Source organism: Mauremys mutica, chromosome 12, assembly GCF_020497125.1.
Source record: "Mauremys mutica isolate MM-2020 ecotype Southern chromosome 12, ASM2049712v1, whole genome shotgun sequence".
Lineage (NCBI taxonomy): Eukaryota > Metazoa > Chordata > Testudines > Geoemydidae > Mauremys > Mauremys mutica.
The window spans coordinates 57,557,291-57,583,252 of NC_059083.1; the positions used below are offsets into that span (position 1 = coordinate 57,557,291).

At 49.6% G+C, this 25,962-nt stretch overlaps 1 protein-coding gene across 7 annotated transcripts in view; it reads left to right on the forward strand.

Moving 5' to 3' along the window:
* Positions 1–17,638: 17,638 nt before the first annotated feature.
* Positions 17,639–25,962, forward strand: part of MAP2K4 (mitogen-activated protein kinase kinase 4) — a 190,776-nt gene continuing 182,452 nt past the window's right edge. For 3 of the 7 annotated variants that reach the window (XM_044982528.1, XM_044982527.1, XM_044982526.1), the window contains exon 1: positions 17,641–17,959. In XM_044982528.1, coding sequence (XP_044838463.1) covers positions 17,854–17,959 — 106 coding nt within the window. In that variant the 5' untranslated portion in view covers positions 17,641–17,853. Of the gene's footprint in view, positions 17,960–25,962 lie in introns of all 7 variants that reach the window. The other 4 variants (XM_044982525.1, XM_044982529.1, XM_044982530.1 and 1 more) reach the window with 4 other exon arrangements.

Here is a 25,962-nt window from a genome sequence, read left to right on the forward strand (position 1 = left end):
ATACTGCCAGGACAGATGGCAGAGCTTTTATTAGTAGGAGGTTAAAGTGCACATGGAAACTGAGAATTTGGAAGCTGAATTAACTGCTGCTGTTGCCCATAACCCAACCCAAATATTATTGGGGAACGACTTTTTCAATGTGGCTCAGGCTGTCCAGGGGTCTGTCAACAAGGAGGAATCTTGTGCTGAAGCCCCAGAGGTCACAGAAACTGCTGAGGAAATGGGAGTGTGTCTCTTTAATCCTCTGTAGCAGTGGAAAACAGTCTACTGCCAGGGGTGGGTGTGGTTGAGACTAGCTCTTAAAGCTAAAGACAGGTTTTTCTCCAGGGGGGAAGGAAATGTTTTGCTTATCTGTGGGAAAACTGTCCAGGTTGCAGTTGAGCAAGGGATAGATCTTGCTCTAGAATGCATAGGAAGATGTGTCCTAGAGGGAAGCCCCGAGGAGCGTGGTGGAATTCTACAGACCGCTGCAGTGGGTCAGGGTTCCATGGGCTCTGTAACTGAAGACAAACCCAATTCAAAGAGGGAGGAGGGTACAGTGCTTACCAACGAAAGATCTGCTCTGGCTGTTAGCTGGGAGCCCACAGGTGAACAGGGGCTAAATCCCACTCTAGAGAGCACAGAGGCAGGGCCAGCTTTAGGAAGGGGCGGGGCCCAATTCAAATAGTTTCGACGGGCCCGGCAGGGATGACTTAAAAAAAAAAACACGTAAAAAAACACATGGGGCTTGTACTCACCGGGCGGTGCTCCAAGTCTTCGGCGGCACTTCGGCGGCGGGTCCTTCACTCACTCCAGGTCTTCAGCGGCACTGAAGGACCCACCGCTGAAGTGCCGCTGAAGACCCGAAGCGCCACCAGGTGAGTAAAAATTAAAAATTAAAAAGGCGCCTCTAGCCAGGGAAGGGATTCTCACCGGGTGCGGGGCCTTCTTAGGCACGGGGCCTGATTTGGGGGAATTGGTGGAATACGCCTAAAGCCGGCCCTGCACAGAGGTGTGTGCCTTAGAGGGAGACCCAGAGAAAGAGGTTAAGAAGGGATGTGAGGGAGTACAGGATGTCTCCTCACTGATTACGTGGGAGGGTTTGCCTAGGAGAGATTTGCCGGAGGGAACTGTGTAACTGACCTCCCGGAGGGGAGCAGTCATACAACTGACCTCTTGGGAACAGAGAGAGGGGTAACAGTGGGTACCCCAATCCAGTTCCCACTTTTGCAAAATATTGTTCCTGATGTATTTGTAAAAACTAACTGTCTCCTTAAGGCAGGATGAAGGTCTTTCTAAGGACTCAGGTGTCAGTGAAAATGCTAATGACCCACCTGTCAAAGGGGAGGAGGCATCCATTTCACAGGCAGGTAAACTCCTCCAACCACTAAGCATAGGTTGCTGAGTAATGGGAGTAAGAACCACAAAGAAACCCCAGGAGGGAGGGGATAGATCCTTCACATGGTCTTAGCTCTGGAGATGAAATGTAACTCCTTAGGGGGAGGGCCAGGAACATGCAAGGTCTCCTTACCTCCCCAGTGCCGCAAAGACATACGTGAACTAAGAACCTTTACTAAAGGGAAGGGAAAACCTGTATCTAAACACATACTATGGTACAGGAAGGGATTGGAAAATACAATAATTGCTGAACAAACTGGACTGTCTAAACAGAAGGCATGGTATGATAATCATACTTGGAAGCGCCTCCCTGTCATGAATTTGCTGTTACTGTTATGTCTCTTCATACACAATCTATGGGGTGAGACAAAGAACTTGGTACTGATGGTAAATCCCTTAAAAATGTGCAACATGCATGATTTTTGGAAAATGTTTGTACATGCTAGGAGTGGTAACAAGGGAGTCCTATAAGAATACTGCTTCTCAGCAAGTCCCTGTAAACAGGCTTAGAGCTTGGCACAGCAGAAAAGCATAACAAATCTAGGCTGCTGTGTGGAAGGGGAAATCGAGGCACGCTGCCTCATGGCATAGGTGGTTAAGTGCCAAGACACCTACACTCTAAAAGATATTAATATCTACGTTGTGTTAACAATGCTGTACACTAAAAGGCTTTCATGCAACTTGGAAAAAGGAACCCAGAGTTGGTCTACACAGTAAAGAAAAACCTGTGGTTGACCTGTGCCCAGCTGACTCAGGCTTGTGGGGCCCAGGCTGCGGGGCTGTTTCATTGCTATTTAGACATCTGGGCATGGGCTGGAGCCTGAGCTCTGGGACCCTCTTACCCCACAGGGTCCTAGAGGCCAAGCTCCAGCCCAAGCCCCGAAGTGCAGTGAAGCTACGGTTATCGTATTTCAGATTCCTAAAAAGGGGATATTGGGGTGGGCGGAGCAGGGACTTTGACTCTTATTTAAAAAACCTATGGGATGGAGGGCGGACTACCAAAAAAGAGGCCATGTTCAGAAAACCTGGACGTATGGTAACTCTAAGTGAAACAGCCCCGCAGCCTGAGCCCCAGTCCGCTGGCACAGGCCAGCTGTGGGTTTTAATTTGCTGTGTAGACATACCCTAAGACCAGTGATGAGCTGCCAAAATCTTAACAACCGGTTCCCTATAAAAAGTTCTGATTTAAGGGTGGGGGGAAGGGAGGGGCCGGAGAGACATACTCGTGGGGCCGGGGGCCCCTGCAGGGCCTGGGGCAAATTGCCCCACTTGCCTTTCCTCTCCCTGCGACCCCGGAGCTCGCAGCTCCCTGCCCCCTTACCTTGCTGGCAGCCCAGAGCTCAGCTGAGCTGCCCAGCTGCTGGCCATGCTGCGGCTCTGTGGGGTGGGGGAAGTGCGGGAGAGCCCAGGAGAGATATCCTCATGGGGCTGGGGGCCCCTGCAGGGCCTGGGCCAATTGCCCCACTTGCCCCCTCCCCTCCCCTCTGGCCAGCCCTGGAGCTTCCAGCAATCCCCTCCCACCTAGCCAGGCCACTCAAAAAGCGGCAGCAGGATGACTCCCGAGCTCAGCTGAGCTGCCCAGCTGGTGCCAGAGGCTGGCCACGCTGCAGCTGAGGGAAAGCATGGCAGGGGTCCAGGGAGCCTCAGCCTCCCCATCTGGGAATCCTGGGAGCAACAGGATGGTCCGGCCCGCGGACCGGAGTTCTTTGCCCACCTCCTGGCCCTTTAACAACCGGTTCTCCATGGAGGTCTAATTTTAGCAACCGGTTCTTGAGAACCTGTGGGAACCGGCTCCAGCTCACCACTGCCTAAGACTCAAAGAGTGGGCTGTTGGCACCAGAAATTAGTGTCTCTCTCTGTGGCTTCCTGCAGGGAACCAGCCCGGCCAGATTCCAGCGGGCAGCTTGTACTGCCCCGTCAGCATGCAGGGCTCTCACACACAGTGACACAGGCAGTCTTTGCAAAACAAGGTAACCTTTATTCATCACCTGGCTGTAGACTCTGCAAGTCCCTAGGTCAGCAGAGCGACATGAAGGTTAAAGCATAGTCCATGCTGCTTACCACAGACAATCTGCAGTGTACCCCATGTTCAGGCTCTCTTTATCTGTTCTCCTATGGGCTGGTCTACACTGGTAACTTATATTGGCATACCTACGTCTCAAGGGTGTGAAAATTCCATGGAACTGAGAGCATAGGCACCGAGTTTCTAATCTGCTGGGGATGCTCCCACCTGGCTCTGCTCAGGCCCCACCCCCACTCCACCCCTTCCCCGAATGCCCCACTCCTGCCCTGCTTCTTCCCACCCCTGCTATGCCCATGCTCTGCCTCTTCCTGCCCAGTTCTGCCCCCCCAGTGCACTGCACCCTCACTCCCCCCCCACACACAGCACCTCCTGATGCCACGAAACAGCTGATCTGCGGCAGGTGGGAGGCACTGGGAGGGAAGGGGAGGTGCTGATCCATGGGGCTGCAGGTGGGCCGGAGGCACTGGGAGGAGGGAGAAGCGTTGATGGGGGGCTGCTGGTGGGTGCTAAGCACCCACCATTTTTTCCCCCTTGTATGTGCTCCAGCCCCAGAGCACACACAGAGTCGGCGCTTATGACTGAGATCTAACTATGCCAACCTAAACCCCATAGTAGACAGTGCTTGGTTGACAGAACACTTCTTCCATTGACCTAGCTACCACCTCTCGGGGAGGTGGATTGCCTGCATTGATGGGAGAACCCTTCCAATGGTGTAGGTAGTGTCTATGCTGAAGGACTACTCTTAGGCCTGGTCTACACTACAGAGTTAGGTCGACATAAGGCAGCTTACATCAGCCTAACTCTGTAAGCGTCTAAACTAAAATGTTGCTCCCACCTATGTAACTCGCCTACTACACTGACTTAATAACTCCACCTGCATGAGAGGCATAGAGTCAGTGTTGATGTAGTTAGGTCAAGGCAGTGTCAGTGTAGACACTCTGTTGCTTACATTGATTGTTGCTGCCTTTCAGAAGCCGTCCCAAAATGCCACCCACTGACAGTTAAAATCGGTGCAAGGGCTCCTGATGAGGATGTGCACTGCCGACACAAGGAGTGCAGGATGAAAATGCAAAAGTGATTTAATAACTGCAGTGGGTGTATGTCAATGTAACCTAGGTTGACATCATTTTGTAGTGTAGACAGACCCTTAGTATTTTAAGTGTAGACATACACTACAGCGGCATAGCTGCACTGCTGCAGCTATGCTGCTGTAGCGCTTCAGTGTAGACACTACCTATCCTGATGGGAGGGCTTCTTCCGTTGGGCCTGGTCTAAACTACAGAGTTAGGAGTGACGTATGGCAGCTTACATTGACCTTACTCAGCGTCTCCACCAAATTGTCATTCCTATAATGTAACTTGCCCACTACACTGACTTAATAACCTCACCTCCACGAGAGGCATAGCTTTTAGGCCAATGTACTTAGGTTGATGCAATGTCAGTGTGGACACTGTGTTATTTACATCGAATTTAGTGGCCTCCAAGAGGTGTCTCACAGTGCCCCACTTTGACCATTTGGGTCAGCATTGTGAACTCCACTGCCCGGTGGTGGCTAGGTACACAGTTATACATCCCTCTCTTCTAAATCCCTGCAAATTTTTTTAAATTTCATTTTCCGTTTGCTCAGCGTGGAGAGATCACCTAGCAACTGCCCAGCTGACCATCCTGGCTACACGCTGCAGGCATGCTCCTGCTTGGAGTACACAGGAGGTGGTGGATCTCCCGGTTGTATGAGTGTGTGTGTGGGTGGCGGGGGGAAGGCTGTGTAGGCATAGTTCTGATCCAGCCATAGATACATCAGTATCTAGGAGCAGATCGCTGGGGGTATGGGGGAGAAGGGCTATAAGAGGGATCCACAGTAGTACCGCCAAGGAGCTGTGGCAAGCATACCAGAAGGCAAGGGAGGCTAAGAGTTGCTCTGATGCAGAGCTGCCGACATGCTGCTTTTACAAAGAGCTGCAAGCCATCCTTGACAGAGACCCCATCACCACCAAGAGTCCCATGGATACGTCAGAGGAATCAGAGTCACAGGCCTCTGGAGTGAACAGTATGTGTTGGACAAGGAGGAGGAGTATGGGGGACAGGCAACCAGGGGAACCAGCGGCACAGTGAGCCAGGACCTGTTTGTGACTCCAGAGTAGTTGAGCCAGTCCCTACAGTGCAGCACGGGTGAGCCTCATGCAGGGAAAGGAACCTCTGGTAAGTAGTCAGTTTGCATTGATATTGCAGGGACACAACTGTTCATTTACACTTTTTTTTTTTTAATCATGCTAGAAGAGGTAGTGGAATAACCAGGAGAGGTAGCGTTGCTATCTGCTTCTCATTCCTCTGTACAGTTAGGCAGAGGGGGCCCTGCAGAACAGTTTGTTTATGTGCACCAGGATGTCCTGTGAATCCTCCATAGAGACGTCAAGTATACTTTCCTGGAAGTATTCTGCAATCCTCTCCCACAGGTTACTGGGGAGGGCTATCTTATTTCTTCTGCCATGGTAGGACACTTTTCCATGCCACTCAGCAATTACTTCAGCAGGCACCATTGCAGCACACAGCCTAGCAGGGTATGAATCTGGTCTGCAATCAGCTGCATGTAGGAGCTGTTCCCTTTCAACCTCTGTTACCCTCAAGAGTTAGATATCAGCTAAAATCACCACCACCTCAGGAAAATGGTGTCAGTATTCAGTTCAGTTGCTCATACCCGTGAACTACCCCCCGCCTTTATTGTCCCAACACCACCACCCCGACACACACACTGGTCCGTACTCATCAGGGCTGGGACTGTCGCTGTGCTCTGTGAATCCCAAGGAGAAGTGAGAATGTAGTGATTGTAAGCTGGGTGGATCAAAGGGAGTGAGTTCAGTATACCAAGTTCCATGTATCTTGTGACTACACTCACAATGGTATCTCTGTAGTGCATTGTATCTTTTGCAGCTGGAAATGTGGCCTTCATGGTCTCTCCACACCAGTGAAGTGGCTCAGCCAGATAATGAGGAGAAGGAAGAGGACGTGGGATGACATGTTCCAAGAGATCCTGCAAGCCTCTGGTGCTTCAAATACCTAGCACAGGGTATGACGGAGTCACAGGTCCAATGCTCTGGAACTGCTCTGTATGAAGCCAGACAGAACTCGGGGTAACATGACTCTCCTTAGGGCACGCTATCCAGGGCAAGTAGCCTCTTCAGCTATGGCCTTCCTGGGTCTGAACTTGGAGCATTCAGCATCTCTGTTCACACTGTATGCTTCCTGGAGCGGGTCCAACTGGATGGGACCCCTGGGGAAGCCAGAGGGCCCTGCACCTCAACTCTGCAGTCAGCTGTGACTCTCTGCCAGCGTGTAACACAGAAGGTTTATTAGGCAACAGGAACACAGTATAGAACAGATCACATTAGCACAGAAATCAGTGACTTTCAGCAAAGTTCATCCTGAGGGTGGGAGGGCCGGGTTGGACACCCTAGGTCGGACGCCCTGGACTACCCCTCTGTGAGTCCCCAACCACAGACTGCCCACTTCCAGCAACCCGACCTCCAACACACACGTTGCCCCTCCTCCTGGTCTTTGTCTCGCTTCCCAGGCAAAGTGTGACCTGGTCGCATCCTCCCACCACCCTTCAGGTTACAAAGGGCATTGGCCATCACTTATGTGCAGGCAGCTGGAGCTGCCTCACCTGCCCCCGAGGGCCTCAGCAAAAGTCACACACCTTTATTCCCACCACCTAGGCATTGGTGCAATACACAGGGAAACTGAGGTACACACAGTATTCATGCAAAACAGTAAGACTCACATAGGCTCAAGTACAACATAATAAGGAGGTAAAACCTACTTTGTCACACAGGGCTTGGAGGATCACCCTCGTGGACATCATGAACAGGGATAGAGTGGAGATGAGAAAAGGAAAGTGCAGCAGGAGAAGTTAGCACTTCTTAAGCAGCAAACAAACATACTGGAGACACTTGTTGACCTTCAGGTTCAACAGACCCATACTCGCTTCCCTCTTCAGCCCACAGAGAACTGCATTCTGGGAATCTCCCTATTCCCCTCCTACACACACACACATTCCATGTAGCATCCGGAGATGCTGCAATATCCCTAACACTCCATGCCGGGGGAGAGTACAGACAATCACAGTCCCACATACACTGACCAGTGAGAAACACGGTTGGTGTATGTGTTTGTGAAATGGAAATGACTGTTCTTTCCCCTTCAAAGGTTCTTGTCCGTGTATTTATAAAGTTTCATTCAGTTATAAATATGTCTGTTTGCATGGGTTTGGAATAAAAGTCTATTTATGGAAACTTAATTCATTTTTATTAGTTCACAATATATGCTGGCTGGGGCTGACATTCACAGATAGCAACAGACGCATTTGCAGTGTTATATTACTACACACACACAACATTCATTACAATACTTATACACTACACTACAACACTTATTATAACAATATACAACACTTATCCTGTGAAACAAACTATGTCTGTTTTTTTATGAGATTACAAGTTTGGTTGATAAAGATAATAATGTTGATGTAACAGATTAAGACTTTGCTAAGGTGCTTGACTTGGTACCGCATGACATTTTGATTAAAAAAACTAGATTGATATAAAATCAACATGCTATGCATTAAATTGAGAATTACCACAGGGCGGGTGTGTTTCTAGTGGGGTGCTGCAGGATTTGGTTCCTGGCCCTATGCTCTTTAACATATCAGTGGCCTAGAAGAAAACATAAAATCATCACTGACAAGGTTTGTAGATGTCACAAAAATTGGGGGAGTGATCCAGAGGCAGCATATTGGCGGATGCTCGACAGCCGCCACGGTCCTTCATCCGGCGCCCGCCAGCCGAAAAAGGTTGGGACCACTGCCATAAGCAATTATCTTTGAGAACTCCTGGAGAGCAGGTGAGGTCCCAGAGGACTGTAGAAAGGCAAACACAGCGACTACCTTTAAAAAGGGGAACAAAGAGGACCTGGGCATTTACAGACCAACCAGCCTAACTTCAACACCTGGAAAAATATTGCAACAAATTATGAAACAATCTGTTTGTAAGCACCTAGAGGATGATAAGGTAATAAGTAATAGCCGATATGGATTTGTCAAGAAATCATGCCAAACCAACCTAATTTAATTGATAGGGGATGGAGAAAAGCTGTAGAGATGATATATCTTGATTTTAGTAAGGATTTTGACATGGTTCAGCATGACATTATCTTAAGCAAAGTACACAAATGTGGTCTAGAGATAAAATTGTTGTAAGATGGGTGCACAATTGGTTGAAAAATCAGACTCAATGGTTTCTGTCAAGCTGAGAAAATAGGGTCCCTCAGGGGTCTCTCCCTGGGTCTGGTACTATTAAACATTTTAATAACTTGGAAAATGGAGTGGAGAGTATGCTTATAAAATTTGCAGATGACACCAAAATGGGAGAGGTTGCAAGCACTTTGCAGGACAGGATTAGAATTCAAAATGACCGTGACAATTTGGAGAATTGGTCTGAAATCAAGAAGAAGAAATTAAATAAAGAGAAATGCAGAGTATTTCACTTGGAAGGAAAATGAAATGCACAGCTACAAAATGGGAAACAACTGGCTAGGTGGTGGTACTGCTAGGAAGGATCTGGGAGTTCCAGTGGATCACAAATTGAATACGACTCAACAATGTGATACAGTTGCAAAAGAGGCTAATATCGTTCTGGGGTGTATTAATGGGAACGTCATATTTAAGATATGGGAGGAAACTGTCCCTCTCTACTTGCCACTGAGGCCTCAGTTGGAGTACAGTGTCCAAGTTTGGGTGCCACTTTAGGAAAGATGTGGAGAAATTGGAGAGAGTCCAGAGGAGAGCAACAAAAATGATAAAAATATTAGAAAACCTGACCTATGAGGAAGGTTAACATACCTGGGCATGGTTAGTCTTGAGAAAAGAAGACTGAGTGGGGACCTGACAAGTCATCAAACATGTTAAGGGCTGTTATAAAGAAGACGATGATCAGTTTTTCTCCACGTTCACTGAAGGTAGGACAAGAAGTAATGGGCTTAATCTACCGCAAGAGAGATTTAGGTTAGAGATTAGAAAATAGCTTCTAGCTATAAGGATAGATAATCTCTGGAACAGGCTTCTAAGGGAATCTCCATCATTGGAGGTTTTTAAGAACAGGTTAGACACACATTTGTCAGGGATGGTCTAGGTTTACTTTATCCTGCCCAGTGCAAGGGGGTGAACTAGATAACCTTTCAAGGTCCCTTCCAGCCCTATATTTCTATGATTGACCTGACTTGAGGCAGAGCCACAGCAATGTAAATTTAGGGTTGTGGGACTCGAATCATCTGACCCATGTCAGGAAAACCTGGGCTTGAGCGTATACGCTGTATTTTAACCCTAGATTGAGGATTTTCCGATCTGTGTTCAAATCTAGGGCTCTGGCATCCACCCTGAGTGCACAGACCTGAGTCAAAGTAACCCTGTCCTAGAGTGCCTAGCTCTGCCGCCCCTGCCCCTCCCCCATCTAGCCCTACGCATGTGTTGCACTGTGGGAAAACACTAGTGCCCACCCTGTTTTCTAGTTGGGACAGTGCTGTTGATGGGACTTGGGTCCATTAGGAGCACATGAGTACAAAACTGTTCCTTTGGTGGCTTTGTCAGTAGAAAGCTTTATACTGAACTACAATCTGATCCAGGTCTTCTCAAACCGTGGGTGAGGACCCCAAAGTGGATCAGGACCCTATTTTAATGGGGTTGCAAGGCTCATGTTGGCAACTCTGAAGCCCAAGCCCCACCTCCCAGGACTGAAGCCCAAGCCCCCCCCAAGATTACATGGCCCCCACCCAGGGCAGAAGCCCTTGGGCTTCAGCTTTGGCCCCCACTGCCTGGGGCAGCAGGGCTCGGGCAGGCTCGGTCTTTGGTCCCCCCTCCTGGGGTCCAGTCATAATTTTTGTTTCAGAAGGGGGTCATGATGCAATGAAGTTTGAGACGGTTAGCCAAAAGGGCTCGTTTTCCCCCCGGAGCTTACCTAATTACACCAAGGAGGCACGGAGGATCAGAGAGACGAGTACCATTATCTTTATTGATCGGTCAGCTGAGCGGGTGCTCTCATCTCGGCTCGTGCCAAAGAGAGAGACACACCCCACAAGTCCGAACGGGCCTTTTTATAATCAGTAACAAACAACTTAGCCTACGTTTGTCTACGTCATTTGGTTGACCTGTAGAACCTGTACATGTATCTGTTAGGGGATAATTGGGTACGCAGGATACATATATCATTTTGTGGGGGCTACAAGAGACATACAGCTGTTGAGGATACATTTGTCATTCTGAAGGGGAAACAAGGTACATCTGTTGACCCTTTGTACTAAATATCTTGAAGACATACATGGGAACACAGCTGCATAATCTTGGGGAGCCAAACAAAACTGATAAGCGAAATAGCTGACTTAGGTAGATACATGGCCTTCAGTCTAATGAGTTCTGTAAGCTTTCCAACACAGTTTGGACAAGCATAACATAACTTTGGTTTACTCAGGCCTAATACGGAAAGGCTTCATTAGCACTATGATTTTCCAACAAGACCCACTGATCAAATCTGAGAATTGGGCTCTCCCACTCTACACTGAGTCACATTGGCAGGAAAATGCCCATGTGCACCTGTTCCAAGGATAACTAGGATATCAGACACCAGGGCTGCCGACCTATTAAAATTAAACTTTGCAACTTTTAATTTTTAAATTAAATTTTTAAATGTTCAATTAAGGTGTTTTTGGTTAGTTGGGTTTTTATTTTTGACTGTTAGTTTTGCTGTTTGACATAAAATGCAGGTTTCAGAGGAAAAAGACACACACACCCCAGCCTGGCCGCTGCCAGCTGCAGAGCGATGAAGGGCATCCCCAGTGCTTGGGGAGCAGTGTGCTCCAACACCCCCAGGAATCTCTTATCCCTGCCCTGGCTGTACCTTGGGAGGCAGGGATAAGGGATCCCTGGCAGGCTGTGGGGAAGTGTGGGGCTGGCTCCCACTCACCACCCTGACAGCGCACACTGGCTAGGCATCTCTGAACACACAATCCCCATGAGGGTGGGGGGGCCGGGAGCAAGGGACAGAGAGCAGAGCGGGACCAAGTGGCGGAGCAGCTGAGGTGTTGGGGGTCATCCCTTCTATCACCATGCTGAACTGGGAGCCCTGCTTCTTCCCCTCCCTGCAGGGCAGCTGCTTAGTCCCCTTTCTGCTCTCTGCCCCTCCCTGCCCTGGGGCTGCATGTGCAGGGGTGCCCCGGCAGTGTGCACCAAAATCTGGCTGTGCTCTTGTCACTAGGAAGCAGCTCTCTTTGCAAAAAGCTTGTTCTGATCAGTCTCCACTGAAAACTCTGCAAGATCTCTGGTAGTGCATGTGCAGACTGGTGGTGTTCAGCAGACAATGGGTTAACACTGATCTGCGCTGCTGGGTGCAGGCTGTTTGCAAAGAGAGGTGTGGCTTCCGTTTGCAATAGAGTGCAATAGACAGCACCACAGATTGTGGGCATACAGAGGACTAAGGAAGTTGTGCCACAAGTACTCCTGTTCTTTTTCCAAGGAACTCTGGGATACATGAGGAAGACTTTTAGGGCTGTGTGCACAGCTTAACACTGGCTTGGACCTTCCAGCCCTGCAGGGTCCTGGGACCCTAGGTTTGACCCCTAGATTAATACAACTGGTTTGTGGGTGCAAGGGGAGTTAGGCTTGAGACTGGGCTCAAGCTCAGGCTTACATTGCTGTGTAGACATACCTTAAGACTGCTTGCCTCAGAGAACTTTTGAATAAGGATTATAGGAAAAGCAGTGACATGCACGCACATCTTACTGTGCAAAACTCTGTTACTTACATTTACCTCTGAGGAAGAAACCTTCAGTCCCTCATGCACACAGAACTTGTTTCTGAGGTGGAGAGCCTAAACTCTCCCATCCAACTAGTCTTTGTGCCTTTTTAATTTTCCCTTGTACTGTATAGAGAACGAGAGGGGAGGGAGGGAGCGGGATGATGACAGAGAGTGAGAATTCCTTGTGATTATATGCAATGTAATGTTTAGGGGAGCTCTTGCCTCCCACTCTTAAAAAGAATTGCTGGGAATGTTTAGGGGCTTCTGAGGTATCTGGGATTGAAGCGAACTCAGTAGAGCAGATCCCAATGAGGCAGACTCCAGAAACCTCAGAGATCCCCAAATCATATGGAGTTTCCTGCGGGACTGAGGATAGAAGCATAAGGCCCATCCAGGAGTGAGAATCCTGTGAGGTGCATCTTTAAGGAAGCAGAATTACCTGCATTATTATTTATACCAGATAAAACATAAATAAATAAATAAAAAATCATTAAAATGGAAATAAGGGTGAGTGTACATATCAGTAATTGAGAGTATAATTAAGGCCCTACCAAATTCACGGTCCATTTTGGTGAATTTCACAGTCATAAGATTTTTAAAATAGTTAATTTAATTATTTCAGCTGTTTAAATCTGCAATTTCAAGGTGTTGTAATTGATGTCCTGATCCAAAAAGGAGTTGTGGGGGGATCACAAGATTATTGTAGGGGGGTTGTGGTACTGCTACCTTTACTTCTGTGCTGCTGCTGGCAGCGACACTATCTTCAGAGCTGGGTAGCTGGAGAGCAGCAACTGCTGCTCAGGACCCCAGCTCTGAAGGCAGAGCAGCTGCCAGCGACAGTGCAGAAGTAAGAAGGCATTGTATGGTATTGCCACCCTTACTTCTGCATTACTGCCTGCAGAGCTGGGCCCTCAGTTAGCAGTCGCTACTCTCTGGCTGCCCAGCTGTGAAGGCAGCAGTGCAGAAGTAAGGGAGGGTTGGTATGGTATTGCCATCCTTACTTCTGTGCTGCTGCTGGCAGGGTGCTGACTTCAGAGCTGGGTGCCTGGCCAACAGCCACCACTCTCTGGCTGCCCAGCGCTGAAGGCAACACAGAAATAAGGGTGGCAATACCATGACCCCCCCTAAAATAACCTTGTGACCCCCCTGCAACTCCCTTTTGGCTCAGGACCCCCAATTTGAGAAATGTTGGTCTCCCTTGTGAAATCTGTATAGTATAGGGTAAAAGCACATAAAACACCAGATTTCATGGTGGGAGACCAGATTTCACGGTCTGTGACGCATTTTTTATGGCTGTGAATTTGGTAGGGCCCAAAGTATAATACATTATGGGGACGTTGTAATTATCCCCAAACCAAGTATTATAAAACTAGGAAATTCAGATTTCAGAGTAGCAGCCATGTTAGTCTGTATCTGCAAAAAGAACAGGAGTACTTGTGGCACCTTAGAGACTAACACATTTATTTGAGCATAAGCTTTTGTGGGCTACAGCCCACTTCATCAAATGCATAGAATGGAACATATAGTAAGAAGATATATATACAAACTGAGAACATGAAAAGGAGGAAGTTGCCATACCAACTCTAAGAGGCTAATTAATTAAGATGAGCTATTATCAGCAGGAGAGAAAAAAATACTTTTGTAGTAATAATCAAGATGGCCCATTCCAGACAGTTGACAAGAAGATGTGAGGATACTTAACATGGGGAAAGAGATTCAATTTGTGTAATGACCCAGCCACTCCCAGTCTCTAGTCAAGACCAAGTTAATTGTATCTAGTTTGCAAATTAATTCTAGTTCAGCAGTTTCTCATTGGAGTTTGTTTTTGAAGCTTTTCTGTTCAGAGTTAATGTTAAACTTTTAAAAAATCCTACCATGTTATGGTATGGAAATGCAGTGAGGGCACCCAACCAATATGATTCTGCCCTGTAGTGACACAATGAAAACAGCAAAATGATATAACTTTGGCAGTAGACTAACTCCCTTTCTAGCTGCCAAGCATCAAACTTAAGAGTTAACAGATCTATGGTTATCTTGAGCAGCTGACCAATTTCCTGCTTGTTTTTCCAACAGCATGTTATTAAACCAAACCAACATATTTGTACAGTAAATTTCCCAATAACTGGTTACAATACACTACACATAAAGTATTACAGAGCAACCATACTTGTACCACAGCTAAATCTTCAGTCTATGCCACCTCTTGCCACAAAGGGGAGCCATGAGAGGGGGAACCAAGACCACTTAGAACACTTGCACTTATCCTAGATGCTTGGAAGTGAGTTCTTTGCCACAAGGTAGAATTCCCCCCCCTGCTCTATCCCCTCCAATCCAATTTTACATATAGTTACTGTGACTCCTCATGTGTCACTAGGAACGGTGGATTGGTAGCCTATGCAAATGAAGCTTTCTATAGCCACAACTTCTCTTTTAATTAAAAGGATTAGAGACCACTTTCCCCTCTGTAACTTCTGGCCATAGGTCTTACACTAATTATTCTGAATCCTCTCCAGTCCCAAGCATCTGCCAATTTCTATTTTAAGAAGTCAGCACAATCCTTTGCAAGGAGCGGGGCAGGGGGACAGGTCGAAAGTGGGAGACTAACAAGGAAGGAGTCAAAGACAGCAAATAATGCATGAGGATTTTTTCATGGGGTGCAGTGAGGGACAGGAAATATTGTTGTTTGGCCAGGGAAATGGTGGAGCTGAAGAAGGAGAGAAAAAACTGGTATGAGAGGAAGTCAGCATGATCACAGGGCCTCTTCCAGCCAGGCCTGCCACTTTATGGGATTTCCTCATGGACCAAAGTGTTCCAGATTCTTCTAAGGGTCATCAAGGTTATGGGGAAATTCCCACCAGACTTGCAGCAGCATCTACAACTCTTGTTATGTTTGTGGGGCAACAGGATTGGTCATTGCTGGAGCCCATCTGTGATGAGCAAGGACCTCCATCCCTCTAGCAAATGTTAGCATGCTGATTGGCTGCCTGTCCCACTAGCCCATGTCCTGTGGGTGAGCACCAATCAGAGCTCCCCATTCCCTTCCCCTCAGCAGCCAGAGCTGTCCTCCCAGGAGGGGAGGGGCAGATAAAGAACCCAGCTGCTCTAGGCAGCCCTGCCCCTCCCACTGTGAGCAATAGGGACAGGACAGTTCCTCTTCCCCTCCCCCTGCCTTGCAGCTCCTGCCTGGGCTGGGGCAGAAGTGGGTGTGGGGCTCCTGGAGCCTCCAAGCCTGGAACAGGGAGAGGGGACCCTGCTGTAGCCCTCAGACCTGGGAGGGCAAAGATCCCCAGGGGGGTGAACTCCTGGGGTGAGGCTGCAGGGGGGCAGCATTCATTGCTGGGCAGAGATGGGCTGTGGCACTGTCGTCCCCCCCCCCGACCCAGAAGGGAAGGGCAGCCAGAGCCAGCTGCAGGAGGCAGTGCTTGCCTCTGCCAGGAAATCTCAGATGGGGATAGGCGAGGGGTGCTGATAGGTCCGTACCATTGTTACGGGGGGCGGGGCATGGGGAGAGGAGCAGAAAAAGGTCAGTAGCTTAGGACTCACTCTGCTCCCACAGGACAAGTGTGTATCTCTGCCTGTCCCACTCCACAGGAGGGAAGCAGAAGGCATGAGCATGGCTGATCTGCTCAATTCTTTCTATGCCTGCTTCCCCCTTGGTGACAAGGACAGGTTGGCCCTGCACCCATGCCCCAACCTAAGAGGGGAGTCACAAGGGCCCTGCTGGTGCTGCTCTGCCCTGGGAGGGGAGGAGAGAAGAGAAAGGGCCCCTGGCGAGGAACTGCTTTCCCCAGGCAGTGAGTAAGGGGGAGGCACACAGTGAAGTGCTGAGGTTCCAGGGTCTGAGGGGCAGTGAGAGGTCAGGGGAGCAAGCTGCAGAAAAGGTCATGGACCTTGCCTCATGGCTAGGAAGGGAAGTAAGTGCCCCCAGTTAAACAGGTGAGTCCAGGCCTCCCAGTCCTACAATTGATCATTCTTCCTCCTCACCTCATTGTCCCTCCATCGGTTCCTTCTTGTCTCCCATCCTGCAGCTCCCTTAGCAGTGGAGGAAGAGGATGCTGGAAGTGAGTTAATAATAATACCTAGGTCTTACATAGTGCTTTTTGTCAATAGATCTCAAAGTGCTTTGCAAAGGAGAATAGTATAGTTATCCCTCTCTTATAAATGGGGGATGGAAATACAGGGAGATGCACTGGCTTGCCCACAATCACCCAGGGAAAGAGTTGGAACTAGAATCCAGGTTTCTTGAGTCCCAGTCCAGTACTCTAGTCACTAGGTCACATTGTCATCCCACAAAAGGGCTCTGGTTTAACGAGGCATACTTTACAGTGAGTGAAGAGTGTGGGAGTCAGAGAAGAGAGAACGAATAACAATAGAATGAAGTAAAGAACGAGAGAGCTGGGAGGAAGGGCTGAGGTTGGCAGAGAAGTAATGGATATCAATAGATTGGATCTTATGGAAGGCCTCATGGAAAGGGATGCTAAACAGGCAGTAATAGTGAAGGAATTCAGATATACCAGTTTCTGATGAAAACAGAGTTGAGTGGCCATTTTGAGTATGGCAGAGAACATGGGTGAAGATCGTAAGAGGAGATGCGGACGAGGAATTGTGCATTTCATGGATTGGTTCAGACAGGGTGTCAACACGGATGGGAGACTAAGAGAGGAAAAGGGAGAACTAGAAGGAAGGTGTCTGGGGAGAAATAGAAGGGGAGTAGGTGACAGTTACATGGAGAGTAGACCCTGATGAAATGTTACTCCAAAGAAATGAAGGAAGAGATGGAGCAAGAGGCTGGAAGGGGGGAGGAGAAGAGGGGAGTCTGACATCCATATAGTGGCCCTTAGGGGGTGGCATGTGGTGTATATGGAAAAAATGAGTGCAGCTGCAGAGTTAGTGTGTGTTGGGATGCCTGTGAGGTAGGTTTCCATGAGTGCTAGGAGATGGAAGGAGCAGGGAATGAATAGGTGGTGGATGACAGTGACCTTCCTTGGCCATTCCAGAGGTAGCAGGAGAATGGGAAGGGAAAGGGGTAACAAGAAGGGCAGGGATGGAGAGGGAATATATGGAACCTAAGAGGTGAGTGTGGGTTGATGAATTACAAGGTAAGCAGCTTCCCCTCTTCGTCCTCGGGAGTGACTTAGCCCAGAAGTTCTCTTGGACCATAACCTAGTGTGAAGCCCTCAGAATCGGGGCTGCAGAGGAATCAGCCATGTCTAGTTGTGTGAATCTCTTGCCCCCAGAAGAGATCACTTGCCGCCAAGACACTAATGAACGGCCCTGGGCTAGGATCTGGTCAGGAGATTCTCCCTTCCCTGCGAAGGCAGTAGCAGGGCTCGGGCTCGCTGGGCACGGAGGAAGCCCAGACGCGCTGGGCGCAGATCCCTTTGCGGGGGGCCGGACGGGCCGACTCAGCGCCTGCCCGGCGCCCACACGGAGTCGGGCTCTAGGTGTCCTGCGTGGGACTGGGAGGGGTTAAGCCGGCAGCCCCAGCCCGGGGGACGGACAGGCGGACGGGCAGGCTCAGGCGCCTGCTATACGGAGTCGGGGCTCTAGGTGTCCTGCCTGGGAGGGTCCCTGCTGCATTGCAGCCTCCGCGCTGCTCCGTGTCTGGCGCGCACAATGGCGACTCCCAGCCCCAGCAGCGGCTCCAGCTCCGGCTCCGGCTCCAGCAGCGGGAGCAGCACCCCGGGCTGCCAGGCGCACACGGCGGTCAGCAGCATGCAGGGTGAGCGACCCCCGCGCCAGGCCCCGCCCGCCCGCTCGCTCGGTCCCCCCGCAACGTCGCGCCCGGCCCGGGCTCCGCACCTCGGCCCGGCCGCTTCCGGGCCGCTCTTGTCGCTCCGGTGGGGCCGGCAGCTCGGGTCCGGCTAGGCCCCGGCTCGGCCGGGCGCTCCCTTGCTCAGCGGCGGGAGCCGGCCCGGGCCCGCCGAACCGCGATGGCCTGTAAGGCCAGGGCCGGGGCGTCGCGCAACGCTCGCGACGGACCCCGGCCAGCAGCCCCGAGAGGGAACCGGCCGATTCCCGCCCTGGGGGCCGCGCTCCGGGCCGAGAGGCCTTAGGTGCTGGGGCGGCCAAGGTCCCCTGATTGCGCGGAGGGAGGCGACAGGCTGGGGGAAGGGTGCGAATGTGTGTAGGGGGAGTGTGCGCATAGTGTGTGTGTGTGGGGGGGGGACGGAGGGGAGTGTGCCCGCAGTGTGTGTGTGGGGGGGACGACGGAGGGGAGTGTGCCCGCAGTGTGTGTGTGTGGGTGGACGGGAGTGTGCCCGCAGTATGTGTGGGGGACGGAGACGGAGGGGAGTGTGCCCGCAGTGTGTGTGTGTGGGGGGGGGACGGGAATGTGCCCACAGTGTGTGTGGGGGGGGGGACGGGAGTGTGCCCACAGTGTGTGTGTGGGGGGGAGTGTGCCCACAGTGTGTGTGTGGGGGGGGGAGACGGGAGTGTGCCCACTGTGTGTGTGTGTGTGGGGGGAGACGGGAGTGTGCTCACTGTGTGTGTGTGTGTGGTGGGGAGACGGGAGTGTGCCCACTGTGTGTGTGTGTGGGGGGGGAAACGGAGACGGGAGTGTGCCCACAGTGTGTGTGTGTGTATGTGGGGAAACGGGGATGGGAGTGTGCCCTCAGTGTGTGTGTGGGGGGCACGGATGGGAGTGTGCCCACAGTGTGTGTATGTGTGGCGTGGGACGGATGGGAGTGTGCCCACAGTGTGGGTGTGGGGGTGGATGGACGGGCGTGTGCCCGCAGTGTGTGTGTGGGGGGGTGGGGGGAATGGGGATGGGAGTGTGCCCAGAGTGTGTATGTGTGTGGGGGGGGGATGGATAGGAGTGTGCCCAGAGTGTGTGTGGGGACACGGACAGGAGTGTGCCTGCAGAGTGTGTGTGTGTGTGGAGGGGCGGGCAGGAGTGTGCCCGCTGGGTGTGTGTGTGTGGGGGGACGGGATGGAGTGTGTCCGCAGTGTGTGTGTCTGTGTGTATGTGGGGGGAATGGGAGTGTGCCCTCAGTGTGTGTGTGTGGTGGGGGCGGGACAGGACAGGAGTGTGCCCACAATGTTTGTGTATGGGGGGAGTGTGCCCTCAGTGTGTGGGGAGGTGGGAGTGTGCCTGCTATGTGTGCATGTGGGATGTATGCCCACAGGGCGTGTGGGGGGGAGTGTGTGTGCCCGCAGGGTGTGTGTGTGGGGGGTGCGCTAGTGTGTCCGCAGTGTGTGTATGGGGATGTATACCCACAGGGTTGGGTTGGTGGAGTGTGCCCACCAAGTGTGTGTGGGGGTATGAGTGTGCCCACAGTGTGTGTTTCAGAGGGGAGACTGGGGTGAGTGAGTGTGCCTGAAACATGGAAGGGGGAGGCAGTTCTGGGGGCTGGGTCAGTGTGCCGGTGGGTTGTGCGGGTGTCCTGTTTTCCCTAGGGCTGGGGGTGTTTGAGTGCTGGGTGCTCCGTAGCTGTGTTTGGTGACTGCTTTGGGAAGTGATGGAGGGGTCCAGATGCCTGTGCTGGCAGTGCTGTGTTATTCAGTGACTGCATACCACCTCCACTTGCCTTCTACACATTAGTGACTAGCAGGAAAAATGCTGTTTTTACCACGTAAATCTGAGCTGCTGCTGTCTCCTATTCTGTGGGGGTGGTGCTCAAGGCTCAGAAATACACACTTAATATAGCTTGAAAACTGTTGCATATATTTGAACATACTCCTCTTTAGGGGCAACTAGATCCTGCTAGTGGTGTTTTGACTGTCTCTGAAGATCTCTAAACAATAAGAAAACAGCCATTCTTCTTGGGAAGGCATTCACTTCTGATTTCAGACTCCTACCCTTTTATTAGGTAACTACATGAATAGCAAATAGGCTCTTGATTTTTGTTTTACGCATGAATGTGCAGGTTAGACAAGGCCCTATTTCTTTAACATAGTTCTGCTGCAGCAGGTTATTTTGATGTACGACTGGCATTTTCCTCCCACTAACACATGTAAGCTCTGCAGCAGAAGAGTCATTGAGTTAAAGTATGTAAACAAGTGAACATTTGCCAAGGGTAGGCAAGTTTTAGTCTGGATTTTCTACACATTGAACCTCTCTAGTCCATCATTCTTGGGACCTGACCAATGCTGAACTAGAGAATTTGCCAAACCACGGGAGCTCGATGCAGAGTGCCAGTGGGTCTCCATAGGTGTGGGAAGTAGGGGTATGGGGCGTGCTTGCTGCAGCACCCCCAGGCTTTGCACCCAGCCAGACCCCCTGCTGCTACCTGGGGTGCTGGCCCCATGCCTGCCCCAGGTCCTCCCCCTCCCTCCCAGAGCTTGAACACGGTGAATCAGCTGTTCGCGGTGCTCCGGAAGTGCTGGGAGGGAGGAGTAGGAGTTGGTAAGTGTGGGGCCGCCGGCATGTGGGGGGAAGGGGGCATAGAGGGAAGCTTGATGCTGGTGGATGCTCCGCACCCACTCATTTTTCCCCGTAGATGCTCCAGCCGTTGCCGGACCAAAGAGTGCTGGATTAGAGAGGTTTAACCTGTATCTTATTAGATCAGTGTTCTGTCTACTTAAATATTTCTTGTGGCAAGTGACTCATCCCAGTATGGCTGTTCTTTGCCCACCATTCTGGGCAAAGGTTTAAACTGGGATCTCCCAGAATGTTAGGTTGATCTGATGCAGAGCATAAGGCTTTTCTTTTCTGGTGTCAATTTAGGCTGCAGTTACTTACTGTAGAATTTCCAGCAGCATGTGTGCCACACAAACTCTGTGGCTGGAAGGGAATGACGGGCATACATTTTTGCCTCTCCATGAGCATAGTTGGAAACTAGTACTGGGAGCAGACAGGCTCAATTTATCCCTAATTTTCCAACACAAGGGCTCAGAAAACAAACGGTCTAATAGTGGGTACAGTTTTATTTAGAAACTCGTTTCTTAATAAAAAGCCAGATGAAGAATAGGTCCTTCAGTTGACCTAAGAACTGTAACCCTAGTAAATTGAACATTGTAAGTGTTTACTTGTAGCCTCTGCCCAAATGTCACTTTCCGAGGGCATGTCCAGACTAGGCAAATAGGTTGTGTTTTAAGATGTTCACTAACATGCTTTAAGTATCGTGTATTTACACACCACTTAGTATCTAGTGGGCACAAAGGCAGTGATGTTTAAAAACGTTAGCTGATCGTGGTAAACATGCTGGGGTCTCTCTATGGTTGACCATAGTCCGTTAATATGTTCTTAAACACAACCTTTGTGCATTAGGTACAAAATTGTGTTTACATTTGCATTATCTAATATGTTTTGAAACACAACCTATTTTTGTAGCCCCAAGTTTGTTTCTGGATAGATACTGCAGTGTCTTATTGTGTGTTTATTCAGTAACAAACTAAATGGAAAGTGATATAGTTAAATTAGTGTAATTTCTGTGATTAAACAAGCTTTGTGTTACACTTTATTAGCCAGTCTCTTGCTGGATTGGGGAGGAGCAGTTCTGATTTGGCTCCTAGTGACTACATCCCCATTCTGAGCAGTTCTTTATTTCTTGATCCCTCGTTTCTTTTGTCTGTTACTTTAATGTTTGCTTTCGGAAAATAGACTAAGGATACTTCAATGATCAACTTATAGTTAAAATATTAGTCTCTTATTTTGGTTGTGACTAACATTTCAGCTTTTCATAGTGTTACTGTAGGGTAAGGTAGCAGGTCTTTTCGTCAGTGTCTGAGGGTTGACCCTCTACCCTTGCAAAAAATTAGAGACTTGGGCAATGTCTACACTATAAAGTTAAGTTGTCTTCAGTTAGGTCAACATATAGCCGCCGTTGTAATTAAACTGCTGTTGCATGTCCTTTTTTCTGAGGAGTGTGTCCACAGTAGCAGCTCTTGCATCGACACAGAGCAGTGCACCTTGGGTAGCTATCACACTGTGCAACTTGCCACCATCTGCCCCAGGGTGCTTTGGGAAGGGTTTGCAATGTCTCATGGAGGCAGTTTCAGCATCCCATGATGTAGTTTTCTCTGTCCCATCATTCCATGGGCTTCCTAGTATATTTAACGCCACTTTTCAACAGCCCCTGTAACTTGTGCATCCGCCATCTCTCTGAAAGCATGGATCCTGCAGTGCTCTCCAGTACTGTGGTGAGCGCTATGAACAAAACGCACCTGATCCTGCAGTATTTTATGAGCTGCGTGTCTGATGATGATGCCTTGGTGTCTGGCTTACAGTGTGCCATGGAAAGAAACAATTCAAGATTGTTGTTAGAATTCACAAAGCAGCTGCACATGGTGGACGGTCAGTTCTGGGCTTGAGAAACAAGCACTGAGTGGTGCAATCGCATTGTTATGCAGATATGAGATGCGAGCAATAGCTGCAGAACTTTCTGATGTGCAAAACCACCTTCCTGGAACTATGTTCGGAGCTCACCTCTGCTCTCCGGCGCAAGGACACCAAAATGAGAGCTGCATTCACGGTGGAGAAGCATATCCCTATTTTGGAACCAGACCACCTTTTGACAGAGTACATCAACAGAAAGGGCTACTTTTCTCTGGTATTGCAAGCACTGTGGATCACTGGGGTCGTTTCACCGACATCAGCATGGGCTGGTCAGAGAAGGTGCATGACACATGCATCTTTAGAAAAACAGGCCTGTACAGAAAGCTGCAAGCAGGGACTTTCTTTCCAGACCAGAGGATTACCACTGGGGATATGGAAATGCAAATAGTAATCCTGGAAGACCCAGTCTATCCCTTGCTGCTGTGGCTCATGAAGCTGTACACTGGCATGCCTGACAGCAAGAAGGAGTGCTTCAACCACAGGGTCAGCAGGTGCAAAATGACTGTTGAATGTAAATTTGGCTGCTTAAAGGGTCACTGGTGCTGTTTCCTCAGGAGGTTAGACCTTAGGGCAATATTCCCATGGTCATAGCTGCCTACTGTGAGCTTCATAATATCCGTGAAGCAAAGGGGGAGAAGTTTCCCCATGGGTGGGGTGTGGAAGTTGAACAGCTGTCTGCTGGTTTTGAGCAGCCAGAAACCAGGGCTCTCAGAGGGGCTCAACAGGGAGCTATTCGGATCAGGGAGGCTTTGAAGGAGCATTTTAACAATGAGCCACAGTAATGTGTGTTGCTGTAATGTGCTGAGCCTGGAATTGTTTTTTTTTCCCACTGTGGAAATGTAATGATTGCTTTCTCTGCGCTGCTATAACAATGCAAATTAATCTGTTGCTACTGTCTCTGAATTAGCAACAGTCACCATGTGTTGGAGAATAATAAAGATTCATTCACTTTCCATAAGTTGATTTTTAGTCCACGCCCATGGAAACATACCTATGTCATGCTGAGGTAAACTTAATACATACAGTATCTTTGAAGGAGAAGGGACAGTGAATTCACAAGCACATATGCCAACGAGGCTCTCGCGGCTGTCTGTATGTCTAGCTGGCATTGTGTGTAATCTCCCGCATGGTGGAGTGCCTGGGATACTGTTGCAGCAATGGAAGATACATAGAACATGTGTGGAGAGTGTAGGGAGGTCATTGAATGCAGTTCTTTATGGGCTGCAGTGGGAGGTGAGCACGGATGTGTTCAGCCTGAAGTTCAGTCGGAGATTGCAGCATATCTGTTTGTTCCCCGAGCAGTGTTATCATCTGTTCCTGGCTCTGCTTCCTCTCCTCAGTATCCCTCCACATTTTCTCATTGATTGTCTCTCCCCAAGCTCTTGGCTTGCAATCCAAAGCACCAGAGGATTGCAGCACCTTGAACATGTCTGCCTTAGACCTCTTCTGTCTTCTCCTTATCTGGCCGAGCTGCTCCGCCTGAGTGCATGAGGAGACCCTCAAGGCCACAACTGCAGCTGCTAAAGAAACAATGGACATAGGTCTTATTTTCAGTGCACTTGCACCGCTTGATCCAAACAAGTTACAAGCACAACTTTCTCAGTTTCCCTTATGAGTCATACAGCTCGGTGGCAGCCCCAGCCATGCCTAGAGTGGAGCGGGTGAGTTGGGACAAAGGGTAGCACTGGGTTATCAGTACAAGCGCATAGGATTATTGTACTGAATATTGGCACATTTTCCACAGGCAGAGGTAATTGTAGCTGATATCTCACTCCTGAGGGTAAGCAAGGCTGCAAGGGAGCACTTCCTGCATGTGTGTGGCTGCAGCCTGGATCTGTATGCTGCTACCTCGTGTACTGCAATGGTGTCTGCTGAAGTAATTGCCCAGTGGTGTGGCAAAGTGGTCTACTGCAGAGGAAGAAACAAAGCAGCTCTCCCAAGAAATCTTCAGCAGATCTAAGAAAGTTTCCTGGAGATTTCTATGGCGGATTCATGGGAGATCCCAGTGTGCATAAACTTTCTGCAGGGCCTCTTTTGCCTAGCTCTACAGGGGAATGAGAAGCAGAGAGCAACTCTACTTGTATTGGTTATTTCACTGCCTTTTGTAGCCTAATTAAAAAAGCATTACATGAGCAGATGTGTCCCTATGGTATTGAGGCAAATTGAGTACATACCAGAGTTTCTGTCCCCCGCATCATGCTCAGCTCAGCTGGACTGCAGGGAGTGGCTAGATTGCTCTGGAGTCAGAAAGAGGTCCTGGCTCCCCACGCCACCAGATCTCCCTGTTGCGTGTGTCTCATCCTCCACCTCCACTTCCTTGTCCAGCATGTTTTCCTTGAGGTTCAGTCTGGTGGCCAGTGACTCCAGCCCCCCTGAAGTATCCACAGGGCTCTTGGAGGTGGGGTCGCCACCGAGGATGGCATGCAGCTCCTTGTAGAAGCGGCATGTCTGCGACTCTACACCAGAGCAACTATTTGCTGCCCTTGCATTGTCGTATATCTGCCTGAGCTCTTCGAGTTTTACACAGCACTGCTGCGTGTCTCTGTTATAGCCTTTGTCCTCCATGGCCCGAGCGATCTGGCCTTAGATGTCAAAGTTTTTGCTGCTGGAGTGGAGCTATGCCCGCACAGCTTCCTCCCCCCACAGACCCAGGAGATCCACCACTTTCGTTGTACTCCAGGCAGGAGTATGTTTGCTGTGTGGAGCTGGCCTGCTCACCTGGGCAGTTGCTGTGTTAGCTCACTTCCCAAGCAGACAGGAAGAGCAGTTTAGAACTTCCCTGGGGTTTTAAAAGGGAAGGGGCGCATACCTGTGTACCTGGCTGCAGGGAAGCAGAGCAGTCACAATGGGCATTGTAGCACACCTTCTGGAGGCCACTTAAGTCGACACAAGCAATGCAGTGTCTACTCTGACACTGTGTTGCTCTAGCTATGTCACTGTAAGTGTTACACCTCTTGTCAAGGTGTTTTTTTTTTAAGTTGGTGTAGCAGGTGTGAGACAGTGGTGGGAAGAGCATTGTAGTGTGTACACTTCCATAGTTAGGATGATGTAAGCTGCCTTATGTCGACTTAACTTTGTAGAATAGACAAGCCCTTTTAAAAAAAATCACTGTCTTTCAGTGCAGTTGGTGTATTCTTTAAAGTTAAAATCTTTTGCAGTTTTAAACCTTTGAAAAATCCTCTTTGCATTAGCAGCATTTACAACTGCTTCAGACTGAGATTACATTGTTTTCATACTGAGGAAACACTGTAATAAAACGCTATTTGCCTTATTTTTTTGGAACCTTGCATTCATTTTATTTATAGCTGAAAAATATAAACGATAGCTCTCCTTGTGATTGTGGCAATAAGGCAGACGCAAGAACTGTTCTTTTTCTGCACGGGTGTGTCAGGGCTTGTCTGCACTTAAAATGCCGCACCACTTCAGTGATGACGTTACTTACTGTG